Source organism: Rutilus rutilus, assembly GCF_951802725.1.
Source record: "Rutilus rutilus genome assembly, chromosome: 11".
Lineage (NCBI taxonomy): Eukaryota > Metazoa > Chordata > Actinopteri > Cypriniformes > Leuciscidae > Rutilus > Rutilus rutilus.
Window position 1 is genome coordinate 42251031 of NC_140216.1, and position 17246 is coordinate 42268276.

General features: G+C 42.8%; 1 protein-coding gene across 4 annotated transcripts in view; it reads left to right on the plus strand.

Moving 5' to 3' along the window:
* Positions 1-17246, plus strand: part of fhod3a (formin homology 2 domain containing 3a) — a 59741-nt gene that overhangs the window by 40458 nt on the left and 2037 nt on the right. For 3 of the 4 annotated variants that reach the window (XM_084424461.1, XM_084424462.1, XM_084424463.1), the window contains 10 exons: positions 578-1419; positions 2453-2611; positions 3392-3574; positions 5206-5325; positions 5971-6132; positions 6547-6737; positions 7505-7709; positions 12014-12037; positions 12978-13176; positions 16122-16280. In XM_084424461.1, the coding sequence (XP_084280587.1) occupies positions 578-1419; positions 2453-2611; positions 3392-3574; positions 5206-5325; positions 5971-6132; positions 6547-6737; positions 7505-7709; positions 12014-12037; positions 12978-13176; positions 16122-16280 (2244 nt within the window). The remainder of the gene's footprint in view (positions 1-577; positions 1420-2452; positions 2612-3391; positions 3575-5205; positions 5326-5970; positions 6133-6546; positions 6738-7504; positions 7710-12013; positions 12038-12977; positions 13177-16121; positions 16281-17246) is intronic. The other variant, XM_084424464.1, reaches the window with a different exon arrangement.

A 17246-nucleotide genomic window follows, 5' to 3' on the forward strand; every position in this document is an offset into this window, starting at 1 on the left:
AATTATATTTAGATGTAATCTAATGTAAAATTAAATATGAAAGATTTAAATAATTATTATTAAATGTAATTTATAAATGAAATATGAATGAAATTAATTAAATATGAAAAATTGAAATATTGAAATAAAAAGACATTTGAAAATGCTAAACTATAAAAGTCAATGCAACTAAAACTGAACTAAAATTCAAAGTTCATTGAAATGATTAAGTATTAAAATTTAATTAAAATAATAAATATCACGAAATGATATATAATACATAAATATTAAAATGTATATAAAATTATGTACATTTATAGATGAACATATGTAAATAAGTTGATATAAATATACACAATTAAATATAATATTAAATAAAAAATATTGCAAAAAACATTTAACAACAGAAGACGCTAAACTATAATAAACAATGAACTCTTCACAGTTTCTACACTGATTTTGAGAAACATGATTTTACACATAATAGAATGTGAGCAGCGCACTCTTATTGGCAGCTGAAAACAAGATCAAAAGAACAGAAAGAATGATGAGCGTTCTGTGTCTGATGTGTGTGTGTGTGTGTGTGTGTCTGCTGCAGGTCAGTGGTCTCAGAGCGGCGGCGTGAATGAACCGCGAAACAAGATCCTCGACAGCAAACTCTTCATGCTGGACATGCTCTACTCGCAGAGCAAAAAGCCCTCGGAGGAAGACGAGGAGGAAGAGGAGCCGAGCGAAGAGAAAGAGCGGGAGGACCCGTTAGCGTCCACGCAGGACGAGAGCGTTAGCACGACTGACGGAGACCAGCAAGGCGAGAGCCAGAGCAACGTACGGGTGTTCGCCGAGCGCTTCGGAGAACTGGTGAAGGGTCTCACTTCTCCACCAATAGAAACGCAGGAACCTCCTCCTCCTCCTCCTCCTCCTCCTCCTCCTCCTCCTGTGAAGAAGGAGTCGGACTGCATTTGGGACCAGCTGATGGCGAGTCCACGAGACCTGCGCATCGGAGACATCGACTTCACCGACCTCAGAGACGAGGACGATCAGGACGTCCTGGACTCGGGGAGTTTGATGAGCTCTGGAGATCTGCTGGCTCCGCCCCCTCCTCCGCCATGCCCCTTTAACCTCCCGGCTCCGCCCCCAATGTTCGCCTGCCAGGCTCCGCCCCTTCCCATCTTTAGCATCCGCGTGCCTCCTCCCCCTCCCTGCTTCTCCAGCCAGGCTCCGCCCCCTCCTCAGCAGGAGGCGGAGCTAACGCCGCTCTTCCAGAAGAAGAAGAAGACCATCCGGTTGTTCTGGAGTGAAGTCCGGCCCGCCGACTGGATCTCCCGAAACCACAGGCGGAGCCAAGAGTCGCTCTGGTCCCGACTGGAACCGGTCAAACTCGACACCGCTAAACTCGAGCTCCTGTTCGAGAGCAAGTCCAAGGAGATGCCTGTGGCTAAGGTGAGCAGGGGTAGCACTCTAGTGTGGAATATAACAGTGTGTGTGTGTGTGTGTGTGTGTGTGTGTGTGTGTGTGTGTGTGTGTGTGAGTGTGTGTGTGTGTGAGAGTGTGTGAGTGTGTGTGTGTCTGTGTCTGTGTGTGTGTGTGTGTGTGTGTGTGTGTGTGTGTGTGTGTGTGTGAGAGTGAGTGTGTGTGAGTGTGAGTGTGTGTGTGTGTGTGTGTGTGTGTGTGTGTGAGAGTGTGTGAGTGTGTGTGTGTCTGTGTCTGTGTGTGTGTGTGTGTGTGTGTGTGTGTGTGTGTGTGTGTGTGTGTGTGTGAGTGTGTGTATGTGTGAGAGTGAGTGAGTGTGTGTGAGTGTCTGTCTGTGTCTGTCTGTGTGTGTGTGTGTGTGTGTGTGTGTGTGTGTGTGTGTGTGTGTGTGTGTGTGTGTGTGTGTGTGTGTGAGAGAGTGAGTGAGTGTGTGTGAGTGTGAGTCTGTGTCTGTGTCTGTGTCTGTGTCTGTGTCTGTGTCTGTGTCTGTGTCTGTGTCTGTGTCTGTGTCTGTGTGTGTGTGTGTGTGTGTGAGTGTGAGTGAGTGAGTGTGTGATTTATTTTTACACTGCTTAAACTTATTATTATTTTAAATCAATTTTTATTTATTTTAGTTTGATCAGTTTTATTTTATTTCAATCAAATGTTTGTATTAATTGTATTTCTTCTTCAAAAATATTTCTTTATTTTAATCAATGTATTTTAATATAATTTATTAATTTATTTCTTATTTATTTAAATTAATAAATAAATAAAATTGTAACCAAATGTTTGTATTAATAAATTTTTTCTTAAAAATATATGTTTTCTTTTAATCAGTGTATTTTAATCTAATTAATTAATTAAAATTGTATTTATGTAAATATTTTTTTATTGGAATCAAATGAATTTAGTTAATTTAATCTTATTTGTATAAACCCCAGTTTGAGCCCCCTGAGACGGTGGTCTGCCAGCCTGTCATTGGTTGAGCTGTGATATCAGATGATGTTTGTGTGTTGAACAGAAAACGGCAGTGGACGGGAAGCGGCAGGAGATCATCATCCTGGATTCCAAACGCAGCAACTCCATCAACATCGGCCTGACGGTTCTTCCTCCGCCGCGCACCATCAAGACCGCCATACTGAACTTCGACGAGTACGCGCTCAACAAAGAGGGCATCGAGGTGCAGATCTCATGCATGTGTTACATTGCACATTTTACAATGTTAGATTGTAACATTTTGAGTGAAACAGAATATTTTGAATGTAACATTTCTGAATGAAACAGAGTATGTAGAATGTTAGAATGTAACAGTTCTGAGTGAATAAAAAAGTATATTTTGAATGTTACATTTCTGAATGAAACAATATTTAGAATGTAACATTTTTGGAATATTTAGAATATTAGATTGTAACATTTTGAGTGAGACAGAATATTTAGAATGTAACATTTCTGAGTGAATAAAAAAATATATTTAGGATGTTAGAATGTTACATTTCTGGGTGAAACTGAATATTTAGAATATTAGAATGTTACATTTCTGGAATATTTTAGAATGAAACAATATTGTGTGGGAAACATTTAACTCATTCTCATCTGATTTTGAAATGCAAAAATATGGGTGTAAAAACTCTCTCTCTCTCCCCCCTCCCTCTCTCCCCCCCCCCCCCCTCTCTTTCCCTCTCTTTCCCTCTCTCTCTCTCCCCCCTCTCTCTCTCTCTCTCTCTCTCTCTCTCTCCCCCTCTCTCTCTCTCTCTCTCTCTCTCTCTCTCTCTCCCCCTCTCTCTCTCTCTCTCTCTCTCTCTCTCCCCCTCCCTCTCCCCCCCCCCTCTCTTTCCCTCTCTCTCTCTCCCCCCTCTCTCTCTCTCTCTCTCTCCCCCCTCTCTCTCTCTCTCTCCCTCTCTCTCTCTCTCTCTCTCTCTCTCTCCCCCTCTCTCTCTCTCTATCTCTCTCTCCGCTGTAGAAAATCCTGACGATGATTCCCACGGAGGAAGAGACGCAGAAGATCCAGGAGGCTCAGCTGGTGAATCCCGATATTCCCCTGGGAAGCGCGGAGCAGTTCCTCCTGACGCTGTCCTCCATCAGCGAGCTCTCGGCACGCCTGCAGCTCTGGGCCTTCAAACTGGACTATGAAGCCACCGAGAAGGTGAGCGATCATTCACTCGTGTGTCAGAGCGTCAAGGAAACTGATGGAGTAACAGTGGCACCAGCATTTATCAGGTTCAGAAGTTTGGGGTCGCTAAGATTTTTAAATCTTTATTTGAAAGAGCCTCTTCTGCTCACCAAGGCTGTTTATTAGATCAAAAATACTGTAAAAACAGTGAAATATTATTGTAATGTAAATCATCTGTTTTCTATGTGAATATACAGTACAGTGTAATTTATTCCTGTGATCAAAGCTGAATGTTCAGCATCATTACTCCAGTCTTCAGTGTCACATGATCCTTCAGAAATCATTCTAATATGAGGATTTGATGATCAAGAAACATTTATCATTATTATCAGTTGAAAACAGCTCATATTTTTATTGGAAACTGTCATACATTTTAATTTTCAGGATTCTTTGATGAATAGAAAGTTTAAAAGAACAGCATTTATTTGAAATAGAATCGTTTGTAACATTATAAATGTCTTTACTGTCACTTTTGATCAATTTAATGCTTCCTTGATTAATAAAAGTATTAATTTCTTTTCTCATTTGAACAGTAGTATATGCATCTATATTCTACTACAAACTGACAATTCTTTCTAAAAACATTGACAAAAGTGCTACTTAAATACAAGTTAACAACTCTGTTAACTATATTAAGACATATTAAAAGAAAAAAACTCAATGATAATACAATAACAGTGGTAACATGTTTTCAGAACGGGATCCCAGTCGAAATAATCAAACAAACCGATCAATGTTCTGAAATCGTCACAGGGAAATCGACCTTTGAACTCACGCATCACCTTCACATTCAGAGGTGGAAACCGTTTGAAGGCGTTCGTGAAGACTGCAGATAACTCTCTCGCTCTCTCTCCGGTAAATTCCTTAGGTTTTCTGTATATATATGTGGGCGTAGTGTGTGTGACGTCACCCGTAGTGTTTCTGAAGAGCATTTTTGAAGCCCAAAGTGGGCGGAGCCGGCCGTCGCCATCTTGGCAGCGTCACAGAGATTATCCCGAATAAAAGGTGACGTGACGCTAACACACAGCAGACAAACGGCTAGTAGTGACATCAGCGGCAATCCACCTGTCACTCAAGTGGCCCTTAATTATGCAGAACTTTAAGGCTTAATATAATTTAAGTGAACGAGTTATAAAAAAATTCACCCCCTCACAGTCATCATGAAGGGCAACATTAGCAATATAGACCAAAACCACTTTTAGTACCAGACTGTAAACATGTTTCTCTCTGCTGTAAAGTTGGGCGTTTTAACATGCGGGTCTATGGGACTGAGTCTCTTCTGCAGCCGGCCTCTAGTGGCCAGTCCATGAACTGCAGTTTAACTCACTTCAGTGTTGATTCAAGAGAGAGACGGGAAGGTTGCAGCTTGATTTGCTGCTCATCTTCCGTGTGACATCATGCATTAACAGCTCAGTTAATTAACGATTAGGGTTGCAAAGTTTCCAGAATTTTTGGAAACTTTTCAGGATTATTTGGAAACTTTTGGAAACATTTCAGGATTATTTGGAAATTTTCTGGAACTTTTAGAAAGTTTCTGGAAATTTACCAGAAATATTCAGCCCCTTTGCAACCCTATTAACGATGCAATGTTTCTGCTCTGACAGGAAGTGGCTGAGCCGCTACAGGACCTGAAGGAGGGCATGGATCAGCTGGAGAAAAACAAAACGCTGCGGGTTATCCTGTCCACTCTGCTCGCCATCGGGAACTTCCTGAACGGCTCTAACGTGAGGTTTTATCACGACACACACTTAAAGGTGCAGTGTGTAATTTTTAGCGGCATCTAGTGGTGAGGTTACGAATTGCACCCAACAGAAGTTACGGTGGCCGACAGGAAGTGATGTCGGCGTCTGAGACAGCAGACAGTAGCCAGTTAATCAATGAGGTTTATTTACAAAGATAAATTAAGAAATTATGTTTACTTAATTATTCAGTAAAATTATATGTTATTGCGAATATTATTGTCACTTGTTCATCATTGTGTCAGTGTTTTATTCGCTGACTTTAGCTCGCTTCTTATCATGAAGAACAACATAGTGACGAAACGCGTTTGTCCGTTTAGGGCCACCGTAGAAACATGTGGATGTAAGCGGACCCGCGGTGTGTGTAGAGAGAGATGCCTCATTCTAAGCTAATAAACACATAACGGTTCATTAAGTAAGGTCTTTATACACCACTGAAAACATATGTATATGATATTGCATTTTTGCCAACAGATCCTCCTAAATATTACACACTGCACCTTTAAATATTCCATACATTTGTGTTTAAATTCATTATATTACAAGCGTTCCGTTAGCGTCAGTGGAGGAGCGTTTGCTGTTAGCTTTGAGAGCTGTGTTTGATGTTCAGTCGTGATCATGTGTGCGCAGGCGAAAGGCTTCGATCTGAGTTATCTGGAGAAGGTTCCTGAGGTGAAGGACACGGTGCACAAGCAGTCTCTCCTGCATCACGTCTGCGGTCTCGTGGTGGAGAACTTCCCCGAGAGCACTGACCTGTACTCCGAGATAGGAGCCCTCACGCGCTCCGCCAAGGTACGACACACACACACACACACACACACACACTCTGTGTTCAGGTCCGCCATAAAATGAAAATATTAAAATAAAAGGTAATTCAGAATATGTCTAAATGTCATAATCATTTGTTATTAAGTATTCATTACGTCAATGAGCTCATTGTTTCTGCAGTAAATTATTACATTGTTTAAATTAATAAATTTTTAGCTAACTGTGATTTTGTATATGTACATTTCTGAAATACATAACTTAGACAGTTTCCTCTGATAATAACAGAACACTCTAAATTGTAATGTGGACTCATGCTCTTTCTGTAAAGCTGCTTTGAAATTATGTGTATTGTGTAAATTGTATATTTACAAATAAATGTGAATTGATTTGAGTAGAACATGAGTGAAAGCTGTAGAAGTATCTGGTGTCGTTCTGCAGGTGGATTTCGATCAGCTGCAGGAGAGCCTGACTCAGATGGAGTGGCGCTGCAAAGCATCATGGGATCACCTGAAAGTCATCGCAAAGCACGAGATGAAGCCGGCGCTGAAGCAGAAGATGTCGGACTTCCTGAAGGACTGCGCCGAGAGAATCATCATCCTCAAAATCGTCCACCGCAGAATCATGAACAGGTGAAGCGGAGAAAACACAGTCCAGGTCTGGTGTAATGCTGGTTATACGTTTGTGTCTGAAATATTAAATCTGGGCCATGAAGTAACAGCAGTTGAGAAGCAGCTTGATAATCAAGAGCAGGGTTTGAAATGAACTTTTTCACCACCGGACAATCTGGCTACTACATTTCTAAGTTACCGGCCAATCAGAACTTCTACTAGCCAAAAAAAAGAGAGAAATAAAGCAGATTAACATCACAGTTTATATATATATATTATATATATAAAATTTGGATTTCATATTTTCATTTCTTATTCAAACAAAATCCTGTCATCCAGCATCTTCTCTCTTCCTCTTTCATCACCATAAATGTGTTTTAGACAGATCAATACTGTACACAGAACATCAGAAAATGTAGGATGTTGGAAAATAAGATTGTCTTTTCTGTTCACCAAATGCTTTTTAATCTTCGCTATTGCTTCAATGCAAGTGAACAAGCGCTGTTATGTGTAGTGTAGTGACGTGTGTGTTCAAGTAAGCCAGATATGAGCAGATTCTGTGCAATACACTCATGATGAATCACGAGTATTTGAGCTAAATCTGCGCAGATTTGTCTTACATGAACTTCTCCAGCAAACTGAGTAAATATAATAATTAACACGCCAAATCGGCTCGTGATTTGACAGCGTTTCCCGCCACAGGTGATTTATATGTGTTTTTTATGGTTGGCAGGTGTTAGTTTCACACACTGATCCAGCTGATTGTGAATGTGGTGTTTCCTCACCAGGTTTCACTCATTCCTGCTGTTCCTGGGACACCCGGCCTACAGCGTCCGGGACATCAGTGTGACGCGCTTCAGTAAGATCATCAGCGAGTTCGCGCTGGAGTATCGGACCACACGCGACCGGGTCCTGCAGCAGAAACAGAAACGGGCCGATCACAGAGAGAGGAATAAGACACGCGGAAAGATGATCACAGACCTCAACGCACAGGTGAGCTAACACACAGACCTCAACACACAGACCTCAACACACAGGCCTCAACACACAGACCTCAACACACAGACCTCAACACACAGACCTCAACACACAGACCTCAACACACAGGCCTCAACACACAGACCTCAACACACAGACCTCAACACACAGGCCTCAACACACAGACCTCAACACACAGGCCTCAACACACAGGCCTCAACACACAGGCCTCAACACACAGGCCTCTACACACAGGCCTCAACACGCAGACCTCAACACACAGACCTCAACACACAGGTGAGCTAACTGAGACCTCAACACACAGACCTCAACACGCAGACCTCAACACGCAGACCTCAACACTCAGACCTCAACACACAGACCTCAACACACAGACCTCAACACACAGACCTCAACACACAGGCCTCAACACACAGACCTCAACACACAGACCTCAACACACAGGCCTCAACACACAGACCTCAACACACAGGCCTCAACACACAGGCCTCAACACACAGGCCTCAACACACAGGCCTCAACACACAGGCCTCAACACGCAGACCTCAACACACAGACCTCAACACACAGGTGAGCTAACTGAGACCTCAACACACAGACCTCAACACGCAGACCTCAACACGCAGACCTCAACACTCAGACCTCAACACACAGACCTCAACACACAGGCCTCAACACGCAGACCTCAACACACAGACCTCAACACACAGGTGAGCTAACTCAGACCTCAACACACAGACCTCAACACGCAGGCCTCAACACGCAGACCTCAACACTCAGACCTCAACACACAGACCTCAACACACAGGCCTCAACACGCAGACCTCAACACACAGACCTCAACACACAGGTGAGCTAACTCAGGCCTCAACACACAGGCCTCAACACACAGACCTCAACACACAGACCTCAACACACAGGCCTCAACACACAGACCTCAACACACAGGCCTCAACACACAGGCCTCAACACACAGGCCTCAACACACAGGCCTCACCACACAGGCCTCAACACACAGGCCTCAACACACAGGCCTCAACACACAGGCCTCAACACACAGGCCTCAACACACAGGCCTCAACACACAGGCCTCAACACACAGACCTCAACACACAGGCCTCAACACACAGGCCTCAACACACAGGCCTCAACACACAGACCTCAACACACAGGCCTCACCACACACAGGCCTCAACACACAGACCTCAACACACAGGCCTCAACACACAGACCTCAACACACAGGCCTCACCACACACAGACCTCAACACACAGGCCTCACCACACAGGCCTCAACACACAGACCTCAACACACAGACCTCAACACACAGACCTCAACACACAGGCCTCAACACACAGGCCTCAACACACAGACCTCAACACGCAGGCCTCAACACGCAGACCTCAACACGCAGGCCTCAACACGCAGACCTCAACACGCAGACCTCAACACGCAGGCCTCAACACGCAGACCTCAACACACAGACCTCAACACACAGGCCTCAACACGCAGGCCTCAACACGCAGACCTCAACACGCAGACCTCAACACACAGGCCTCAACACACAGACCTCAACACGCAGGCCTCAACACGCAGACCTCAACACGCAGACCTCAACACGCAGGCCTCAACACGCAGACCTCAACACGCAGACTTCAACACGCAGGCCTCAACACGCAGACCTCAACACGCAGACCTCAACACACAGACCTCACCACACAGGCTTCAACACACAGACCTCAACACACAGGCCTCAACACACAGACCTCAACACACAGACCTCAACACACAGGTGAGCTAACTCAGACCTCAACACACAGGCCTCAACACACAGGTGAGCTAACACAGACCTCAACACACAGACCTCAACACACAGACCTCAACACACAGACCTCAACACACACAGACCTCAACACACAGACCTCAACACACAGGCCTCAACACACAGGTGAGCTAACACAGACCTCAACACACAGACCTCAACACACAGACCTCAACACACACAGACCTCAACACACAGACCTCAACACACAGACCTCAACACGCAGGCCTCAACACGCAGACCTCAACACACAGGCCTCAACACACAGGCCTCACCACACAGGCCTCAACACACAGGCCTCAACACACAGGCCTCAACACGCAGACCTCAACACGCAGACCTCAACACACAGACCTCAACACACAGACCTCAACACACAGACCTCAACACACAGACCTCAACACACAGGCCTCAACACACAGGCCTCAACACACAGGCCTCAACACACAGACCTCAACACACAGACCTCAACACACAGACCTCAACACGCAGACCTCAACACGCAGGCCTCAACACACAGACCTCAACACACACAGACCTCAACACACACAGACCTCAACACACAGACCTCAACACACAGACCTCAACACGCAGACCTTAACACACAGGCCTCAACACACAGACCTCAATACACAGGTGAGCTAACTCAGACCTCAACACACAGACCTCAACACACAGATCTCAACACACAAGCCTCAACACGCAGACCTCAACACACAGGCCTCAACACACAGGCCTTAACACACAGACCTCAACACACACAGACCTCAACACACAGACCTCAACACACAGGCCTCAACACACAAGCCTCAACACACAGACCTCAACACACAGGTGAGCTAACTCAGACCTCAACACACAGACCTCAACACACAGATCTCAACACACAAATCTCAACACACAGGTGAGCTAACACAGACCTCAACACGCAGACCTCAACACGCAGGCCTTAACACACAGACCTCAACACACACAGACCTCAACACACAGACCTTAACACACAGACCTCAACACACAGACCTCAACACACAGGCCTCAACACACAGGCCTCAACACACAGACCTTAACTCACAGACCTCAACACACAGACCTCAACACACAGGCCTCAACACACAGACTTCAACACACAGGCCTCAACACACAGGCCTCTACACACAGACCTCACCACACAGGCCTCAACACACAGGCCTCAACACACAGACCTCAACACACAGGCCTCAACACACAGACCTCAACACACAGGCCTCAACACACAGACTTCAACACACAGGCCTCAACACACAGGCCTCAACACACAGGCCTCAACACACAGGCCTCACCACACAGGCCTCAACACACAGGCCTCAACACACAGGCCTCAACACACAGACCTCAACACACAGGCCTCAACACACAGACTTCAACACACAGGCCTCAACACACAGGCCTCAACACACAGGCCTCAACACGCAGACCTCAACACACAGGCCTCAACACACAGGCCTCAACACACAGGCCTCAACACACAGGCCTCAACACACAGACCTCACCACACAGGCCTCAACACACAGGCCTCAACACACAGGCCTCACCACACAGGCCTCAACACACAGACCTCACCACACAGGCCTCAACACACAGGCCTCAACACACAGGCCTCAACACACAGGCCTCACGGTCCTCTTCCACTCCTCAGAGTATTAGTGTGTTGTGTTCAGTTCGATGGTGATCCTCCTGTAAGGAGGAGTATGATGTGTGTGTGACACAGATCCTCACACACTTCTCATGTCAGCGAGCGCTAATGTTCCCCGCAGGCCTGAAGAAGCCGTGATGATGTGTTTGAGCGTTTATTCTGGCCTCTTCAGATCATCATTCGCTCGCCTCTATTCACACTCTGGCATGTGTGTGTGCTTTAGCTGATGGTCTATCCCGGATGACATATGGCTCGACTTGAGTGAGTTTGCAGCTGTTTAAACACGGAGACATCGGGACTGAAGTAACACATGGAGGAGCAGCTTCTGTGTCCTCCATCAGTGTAACTCTTGCGTTTGCTTCACTTCTACGTCTTACACGTCCCTGAAATGCTAATAATTGGGAACAAGTGTTGTATTCTGACAAGAGTCAGATGTGCTGTATAATGAGCTCTGAATCATCTGAGAGCTCACGTACAGGACCTGTTTGAGAGCTGTCAGTGATTTAATTATTCACTGATGTGAGACTATGAGTCTCGTTATTCTCGTCATTTTTATCATGACACTGTTGTGATATTATTTTTGCAACTTTGACAAAAAACAAACTCAACAGGCTAAGAACGTAATTGTGCTCTAAAATCCACATTAGTTATGAACAAATGAATACCAAACAAAAAGAATAACAATATTATCAGCCAGTTATTGGTCTAAGTAGGTCTCTGCTGATTCGTTGGAGAGACTCAGTGGTGATCCAGAATCACTGTAAGCTGTCTGTTCATTCTTCATTTCTCTCTCTCTCACCACAGACTGATGATGAAGAGGACAGTGAGGTATGAGCGTGTTTGTTCTGCCAGATATTAACCGTTAATGTCTTAATAACTTGATGATTGTTAAAGCTCACAGCATCACTGATTGAGTCTCACTGAATAACCCTGTACAGATTTACTAAACTGGAAATGCACACGTTGTCTTGATTTGGTCTGGCGTGTGTGTGTGTGTGTGTGTGTTATCTTGAGAGTTTCAGGTTTATGTCAAAACCTCTGTCTGTTGTGTAGATTATAGATTGTTAACTGCAGTCGATCTGTGCAAATGATTCTTTACATCAGAAATTCCAAAACTTTTTTTGTCACCAAACCCATTTGACCTGAAATATTTTCTCGAAGTTGCAAAAAGATTTTAGGTTTAATATTTATTCATCAACACATTCACATATTCATAGTTTTCTGATGTCAGTTAATGGTCACATGACATGCAGGTAAACAAATAAACTATGTATGTTTTAGTGTTTTATATTGATTGTTTTTATTTTAAAATGACGCTAATTTCTTTTCATCTTTATTTTAATCTTATTTATTTAAAAAAATATGATTTCATTAATTTTATTATTTTATTTTAATATTACATATTTATGATTATATTAATTTTAATATAAATTTTTCATTTGACATATTTATGATAAATGATAAATTGATAAATGATATTATTTTTATTCTGATCACTTTTATTTAAAATTTATTTAACACAATTTTTATGATTTGATTCATTTTACTAAGTGTTTTCTTTTGATTGATTTTATTTTAAAATGATTTTTTTTACAACATTTTTATGATTTTATTAATTATTAACTATTTCGTCATCTCATGAACCCCAGTTTAGGAAACCCTGTTATATATTACAGACAGGAAACTAGTTTTTCCAAAAGATCGGGCAGCTGTAATCATGTCTAAAGATGTTCTTGTATAGTCAGTGACGGTGTGTGTGTGTGTCCAGGCGGGTCGGGTGTGTGTGAGCAGCAGTGCTCCTCCTGTTGGGCCGCAGACGGAGCCGCAGGGTTTGTGTCACGCTGAAGACACCGCCGAACACGAGCAGATGAAGGCGGTGCTGAAGACCAGCGTTCAGAGCAGCGACAGCAGCGACACCACTGTGGTTCCAGTCCTGCGGACACGCACACGCACACGAGCCAGCAGAGGTGAGACACACACAAACACACACACAATCACATCACATGTAGCACACGAGCCAGCAGAGGTGAGACACACACAAACACACACACAATCACATCACATGTAGCACACGAGCCAGCAGAGGTGAGACACACACACACACACACACACACACACACACACAATCACATCACATGTAGCACACGAGCCAGCAGAGGTGAGATATACACACACACACACACACACACACAATCACATCACATGTAGCACACGAGCCAGCAGAGGTGAGACACACACACACACACACACACACACAATCACATCACATGTAGCACACGAGCCAGCAGAGGTGAGATATACACACACACACACACACACACACACACACACACACACAATCACATCACATGTAGCACACGAGCCAGCAGAGGTGAGACACACACACACACACACACACACACACAATCACATCACATGTAGCACACGAGCCAGCAGAGGTGAGATATACACACACACACACACACACACACACACAATCACATCACATGTAGCACACGAGCCAGCAGAGGTGAGATACACACACACACACACACACACACACACACATACACACACAATCATGTCAGCATTAAAGGGATAGTTCACCCAAAAATGAAAATTAGCCCATGATTAACTCTCCCTCGAGTCATCCTAGTGTATATGACATTTTTCTCTCAGACGAAAACAATCAGTTATATTAATAAATGGTCTTGGCTCTTCCAAGCTTTATAATGGCAGTGAATGGATGTTTCTGTTTTGAAGTCCATAAAAGTGCATCTATCCATCATAAAAGTGCATCTATCCATCATAAAAGTGCATCTATCCATCATAAAAGTGTATCTATCATCATAATAGTGCATCTATCCATCATAAAAGTGCATCTGTCCATCATAAAAGTGCATCTATCCATCATAAAAGTGTATCTATCATCATAATAGTGCATCTATCCATCATAAAAGTGCATCTGTCCATCATAAAAGTGCATCTATCCATCATAATAGTGCATCTATCCATCATAAAAGTGCATCTATTTATCATAAAAGTGCATCTGTCCATCATAAAAGTGCATCTATCCATCATAAAAGTGTATCTATCATCATAATAGTGCATCTATCCATCATAAAAGTGCATCTGTCCATCATAAAAGTGCATCTATCCATCATAATAGTGCATCTATCCATCATAAAAGTGCATCTGTCCATCATAAAAGTGCATCTATCCATCATAAAAGTGTATCTATCATCATAATAGTGCATCTATCCATCATAAAAGTGCATCTGTCCATCATAAAAGTGCATCTATCCATCATAATAGTGCATCTATCCATCATAAAAGTGCATCTATCCATCATAAAAGTGCATCTATCATCATAAAAGTGCATCTGTCCATCATAAAAGTGCATCTATCCATCATAAAAGTGTATCTATCATCATAATAGTGCATCTATCCATCATAAAAGTGCATCTGTCCATCATAAAAGTGCATCTATCCATCATAATAGTGCATCTATCCATCATAAAAGTGCATCTGTCCATCATAAAAGTGCATCTATCCATCATAATAGTGCATCTATCCATCATAAAAGTGCATCTATCCATCATAATAGTGCATCTATCCATCATAAAAGTGCATCTATTTATCATAAAAGTGCATCTATCCATCATAAAAGTGCATCTATCCATCATAAAAGTGCATCTATCCATGATAATAGTGCATCTATCCATCATAAAAGTGCATCTATCCATCATAATAGTGCATCTATCCATCATAAAAGTGCATCTATTTATCATAAAAGTGCATCTATCCATCATAAAAGTGCATCTATCCATCATAAAAGTGCATCTGTCCATCATAAAAGTGCATCTATCCATCATAATAGTGCATCTATCCATCATAAAAGTGCATCTATCCATCATAATAGTGCATCTATCCATCATAAAAGTGCATCTATTTATCATAAAAGTGCATCTATCCATCATAAAAGTGCATCTATCCATGATAAAAGTGCATCTATTTATCATAAAAGTGCATCTATCCATGATAAAAGTGCATCTATTTATCATAAAAGTGCATCTATCCATGATAAAAGTGCATCTATTTATCATAAAAGTGCATCTATCCATGATAAAAGTGCATCCATTTATCATAAAAGTGCATCTATCCATCATAAAAGTGCATCTGTCCATCATAAAAGTGCATCTATCATCATAATAGTGCATCTATCCATCATAAAAGTGCATCTATCCATCATAAAAGTGCATCTGTCCATCATAAAAGTGCATCTATCCATGATAAAAGTGCATCCATTTATCATAAAAGTGCATCTATCCATCATAAAAGTGCATCTATCATCATAATAGTGCATCTATCCATCATAAAAGTGCATCTATTTATCATAAAAGTGCATCTGTCCATCATAAAAGTGCATCTGTCCATCATAAAAGTGCATCTGTCCATCATAAAAGTGCATCTGTCCATCATAAAAGTGCATCTGTCCATCATAAAAGTGCATCTGTCCATCATTAAAGTGCTCCACACTGCTCTGGGGGGTTAATAAAGGCCTTCTGAAGTGAAGCCATGCGTTTGTAAGAAAAATATCCATATTTAAAATCGACTAAAATAACTATCTTCCGGCTGACGGTAACACTTGACCCTGACACACAACGTAATGACGATAGATGAGGATAGAGCAAAACAAAACACCAGTCACCAATTAGAGTCTAAAACGAGAATTTTTAAAGAGAAATGTGGGAGGAGCTTAAGTTTGTGTTTGTTTGATCCGCGAGAGGCTCAAAGCTTACGCTACTCCTCATGGGTCAGTCCTGGGCTAATTTTCATTTTGGAACTATCCCTTTAACATGTAGAACACACTGAGATAAACAGACCTGCATCCTCCTCATGTGTGTGTGTGTGTGTGTGTTTCTCTCTGTAGGACGCACCGCATTGGCCGCGGCGAACGAAGAGTCCCGGTGTGTGACTGATGACGCTGCCGATGACATCATGGACAGGATCGTGCGTTCGGCCACTCAGAGTCCCAGAGAACGAGTGCAGCCTCGCGAACGACGACGCTCGCGCCTAAACCGAAAGTCATGTACGTTAATCTCTTAAAGGAGTAGTTCACTAAGATAATTTTCTCTCCCCCACGTCATCCAAGATGTTCATGTCTTTCTTTCATCAGTGGAAAAGAAATGAAGGTTTTTGAGGAAAACACTCCAGGATGTTCCTCCATATAGTGTCTTCAATGGGGTCCAACGGGTCGAAGGTCCAGATGGTGCAGCTTCAGAGTCTCGACACGATCCAGCCGAGGAATAAGAGTCTTATCTAGACAAACCAGCGCACATTTTATAACAAAGTAAACATTTATATAATTTTTAACCACTAATGCTGGTCTTGCACTAGCTGTGATGCGACACACATTACGTAATCAGGTTGAAAGGTCAAGCGTGTTCCGGTTCAGAAATGTAGAATCGGGCGAAAATCTCCTCCGACATCGTTGTTTTACCTTTTATTTATGTATTATTTTTTGTAAATGGTGTTTGACTTAGTATTTGCACGTTCACTTTATAAACACAGGTCTGTTCTTACGCCTACGTCACGCTTGACCTTTCAACCTGATTACGTAATGTGTGTCGCATCACAGCTAGTGCTAGACCAGCATTAGTGGTTAAAAAGTGTATAAATGTTTATTTTGTTCTAAAATGTCCGCTGGTTTGTCTAGATAAGGCTCTTATTCCTCGGCTGGATCGTGTCGAGACTTTGAAGCTGCACTGAAACTCACATCTGGACCTTCGACCCGCTGGACCCCATTGAAGACACTATATGGAGGAACATCCTGGAGTGTTTTCCTCAAAAACCTTCATTTCTTTTCCACTGAAGAAAGAAAGACATGAACATCTTGGATGACGTTCTTATCAGGAAATTTTAATTCTGAAGTGAACTAATCCTTTAACCCTGTGAAGCCTGACATATGAAATAATAGTCTTTAGACTAAATGTGTGTTTATAGGGTTAATAACCAGTTACTGTAGCAAATGTTATTGACTAAAGCTGATCATGAT